Source organism: Pygoscelis adeliae, unplaced genomic scaffold, assembly GCF_000699105.1.
Source record: "Pygoscelis adeliae isolate BGI_AS28 unplaced genomic scaffold, ASM69910v1 Scaffold120, whole genome shotgun sequence".
Classification (NCBI taxonomy): domain Eukaryota; kingdom Metazoa; phylum Chordata; class Aves; order Sphenisciformes; family Spheniscidae; genus Pygoscelis; species Pygoscelis adeliae.
Window position 1 is genome coordinate 8482430 of NW_008824032.1, and position 4230 is coordinate 8486659.

The window sequence follows — 4230 nt, forward strand, 5'->3', positions numbered from 1 at the left end:
AACCTACAACAATAGAAGAAAATTCTATTTTCTTCTGTTGAAATAGAAAGGAGTAAGTCCCAGTTCATACAGGGTACAGTCCTTTAGGCAACATTGCCTGTCTGAAAGTCTTTATGAAAGCTGGAGCTTTGTGGTATGCCAAATGCAGAACATTCTGACAAAAGAGTAGAAAAGTATATTCCAAAGAAAGGAATGTAGTTATATTTAATTCCCTGAGAATATTTCTCTAGGTTTGGGCTTAATTTGTCCTCCAATATGCTTTTCCCCAAAAGGCTTAATTTAATTTCATACTCTCTCTTTAATATGAAGCAGTAGAATGCATCATAATATTTTCCCACTTGCCAGGATTTGCTTTTCTAAATGTGCGCATTTATTGAACAAGGTAAAACCAGATTGCTTTCTAGTTCGGCAGCAGACATGGTAGATATGCCTTCAGAAACTCCCTGGTAGATGGCTCGGACCCTCTGAATCCTACATGGTCTAGTATCCACAATGTTGGGGGGAGAGACAATGACGCTCTAAGGAGTATTTATCAACAGAGAGAACTTTCAAAAAAATGGGTTAGTTTTCACTAGGTTGATGTGCTACTGACCTAGCCAGACATGACACAATACATTTCAACCCATCTTCCAGCCAAGACATATTATCTGCTGATTTAGTTATACTACGATTATTATTTTTTTACAATTGAACATGTTCTCCCAAAAGACTATACGTACTGCATATCAGTCAGTGGTGGTTTTTTCCACCCTCAACTGGAAAGCTGCATTTTCTGTGAAATATTTTAGTGTCATTTTCAACCTGATCTAATTTTGATGGGAGAGGGACGGTATCCTTTTTATTGTGTTTTGTGTTGTATAACAAAAAAACCTACAAGGAGCATCACGTAGCCAACACTGTAATGGCTGCACACAGTCATTATTAGTGAGCACTACCATTTCAGGAGCTGATATCCCTAAGGACTACGCTCTATTTTACCCAAGGAAAAAAAGTTAGGGGAAAGGACTGTGGCTATTACTTTAAAAAAAAAAACAACTCACAGTATATTTAGTATAAGCAAAAATTGTCATCTTGATTTCTAGCATTGGTTGGTCAAATTATTAATCTTTGTGCTCGTTTCTGCCTAAGGAAAAAATGGCTTCTTGCAGTAAGTTTCTGTGTATACGCTCCTTCTCTTTCACATTCTTTTAAAGCCTGAGGCCTTGCTTTTGGTTTCACTTATATTTGGGCTTTACTCTAGCAGGCTAATGTAAAGAAATGTACATCTGCTGTTAATGGGTCACATTCGCCTCTGAGCACCAGGAACAGCAAGCAGCCATTAATCCATGATAACTTGTTATTTAACCCAGATTTACAGCTGCGTATTGTCAGTGGACTTCCCCTCTCAGCTTGGTTGTGCTGCAGCAGTGTTTTTCAAAGTGAAGGTCATGGTCCCCTTGAGAGCTGTGGAAAGGTTCAAAGAGTGGGTTGGAAGTTGCAGGAGAAGTGGTGTTAATCACTAGCAGCCCCAGCTGCGGTTCCACCAGTTTTGCTTTGACTGCGGCGATGGTGCAAGTGGTCGTCCTGTCCTTCCTCTTGGCTGTCAGCTCGTCTGCTGCACACCAGCCTCTGGGTGGCTCCAGTATGCATCTGTGGAGCCACACCACCATGAACCAGATCAAAGGGGTCGACCTGGCTGGTGAAATGCTCTGCCAAGCAAACGCGCGCTCTGTCACAGCCGTATCTGTTTCCAAGCCCAGTTCACCGTGCAGACACAAAATACGAAAGTGTCTGTTGGCTTCATGCAGGCTGCGGCACAGGGCAAGAACAAGCAGCTTTGCAGAGGGGAGTACACAAGCTGTGGACACCAGTTTAAGCAATACAGCCACCAACTGGGAGCATGTAGTGTCAGATCATTCAGGGTGGGGGAAAGAGGAAGCTGTAACTACTTGCTGCAGTTTTTAGAATAGCCAGAAAACTACAAATTGATTTTAACTGCAGGCAGTTTGTCTGCATGGAAGATCACATTTAACTAATACAACATATATGAGCAGCCATTCTGGGTCGGACTAATGTTCTTATTAGCACTGTATCCTGCTTCCCACATGAGCCAAGAAGTGTACAAAGAAAGCAGGCATGCATAGTACTTTCCCGAAATACTGTCCCTGCTGCCAGCCACTTGCAGCTCAGGGGCTTTCTGAGCTACATGTGGTTGAATTTAGCAATCCTCAGTGGATTTCTCTTCTATAAATTTCTATTTCCCCTTGAACCCATGTAAAATTTTAGTATCTGCAATGTCCAAAGACAGTTTATGCCTTCATGCAGTAATTGCAGCAAGTCCTTGCTTCTCTGCCCTGGAGGAAATGAGCTGCAGCTCACTCATGGAGTCACACCAAGGCAGATGAGCCAAAGGGAGTGGATGGGATTGCCACAGTTCTGAAAGGTTAAAGAAAACTCTTTTTATTCAAAAGCAGTAACCAGATCAATGAGTACATGAGTAGTGTCTTCAAGAACTTAAGAGACCAGATCCTTTAGCTCGTGAGCATGTGTTTATCTTTACAAACTTCAACAACAGCAAATTGTAGTGGCGCTTAGCTTTGTAAGTGGCCATCTACTGGCTTGTAACATCTGCTTTTGCTGCTGGTGGTGTTCTGGGGGAGGGAGCTGAACAGCAATGAATAATAATTGGCTCCATGCATAATCATCACAAAATCAGAAAATGAACAGCTTAGATTGGCATATGATGAGTTGAGTCATTTATTAGCTAAACAGTGGCAGAGCTCTCTGTTCATCGATCAAATATTTCAATATCCAGAATTCAGTGTTTGATTTTTGTGCATTGGATCAAAGCCCTGCCAACTTAATTTCTGCCAAGGATCCATCAAGCTTTTGTGCTGACCACATGTTGCAAACAAGCTGTACAAATTCTTCATGCTGATGCATTTGTCTCTTTCTAACAATGACTATTAACTGGATAGGTATACAGTACAAGCGTAAAACCTGTCCCATTTAGCTTCCAGTTTCTGTAGGTTGTTGATTTGGTTTACCAGATATCGGTTGAGGTGCATCTTCAGCAGAATGTGTACGAGCTTTCCTTTTGGTAAATTCACATCACAGCCTCCATTCCTAGCTCACAGTAGCAAAAATGTGCCCTTCAGAGGCTCATTTATTTTCTCTTACAGTGTGTATCTAAGACTTTGAAAAACAGCAGTAACCTACATGTCACCCTTGAGGACAGAAGCTGGGAAAGCTCAAAAATACCAAGCTGATGATTTCTAAGTGCATCTGAGCTGTGACATGATAGATGTGCATGTACAATGAGTACCAGAGAAGAAACATGTACCGTAACATGCACGTTAGAAGGTGCTGTGGGTTAACCCTGGCAGGCAGCTCAGCCCCGCTCAGACGCTCACTTACTCCCTCCCAGTGGGATGAGGGAGAGAATTGGGAGGGCAAAAGTGAGAAAACTTGTGGGCTGAGATAAAGACAGTTTAATAATAGTGACAGTTGTGTGTGCAAGCAAAGCAAAATAAGGAATTCATTCGCTGCTTCCCATCGGCAGGCAGGTGTTCAGCCATCTCCAGGAAAGCAGGGCTCCATCATGTGTAATGGTTACTTGGGAAGACAAATGCCATCACTCCAAACGTCCCCTGCTTCCGTCTTCTTCCACCAGCTTTTATTGCTGAGCCTGACATGATATGGTATGGGATATCCCTTTGGTCAGTCGGGGTCAGCTGTCCCGGCTGTGTCCCCTCCCAACTTCTTGTGCACCCCCAGCCTACTCACTGGTGGGGTGGTGTGAGAATGTAAGCACTGCTCAGCAATAACGAAAACATCCATGTGTTATCAACACTGTTTTCATCACAAATCCAAAACACAGCACCACAAGAGCTGCTATGAAGAAAATTAACTCTATCCCAGCCAAAACCAGTACAAAAAGTCTATATTTTCTCTGTACACTGGGCTGGGAATGCGTTGATTTGCACATCATCACTTAGCAGTCGTAGCATTTGACCACTGGGAGGTCAGTACATATCCTAAACATTAAAGAGAAAATAAAACAAAAAAGTCAGTAGCTAGTGTTAGGTAAAAGCCATGGAAGTATTAAGATGTTATCTTCACCATTTATCTTTTATCATCCAAGTTAACTAGCTGCTTCCTTAGTTTCACCAATACTTCCTGTCAGTGTTCAGAGAAAGGCTCCTGGAGGGATCGATCCAGAGCAGTGATGCTCTGAATTGCTCTCGGAAG

The 4230-nt window shown here is 42.6% G+C and overlaps 1 protein-coding gene across 1 annotated transcript in view; it reads left to right on the top strand.

Moving 5' to 3' along the window:
• Nucleotides 1-1545: 1545 nt before the first annotated feature.
• The window catches only part of DCBLD2 (discoidin, CUB and LCCL domain containing 2), a 150581-nt gene continuing 147896 nt past the window's right edge, over nucleotides 1546-4230 (top strand). Inside the window, exon 1 of the mRNA XM_009330680.1 lies at nucleotides 1546-1678. Within this exon, the coding sequence (XP_009328955.1) occupies nucleotides 1546-1678 (133 nt within the window). The remainder of the gene's footprint in view (nucleotides 1679-4230) is intronic.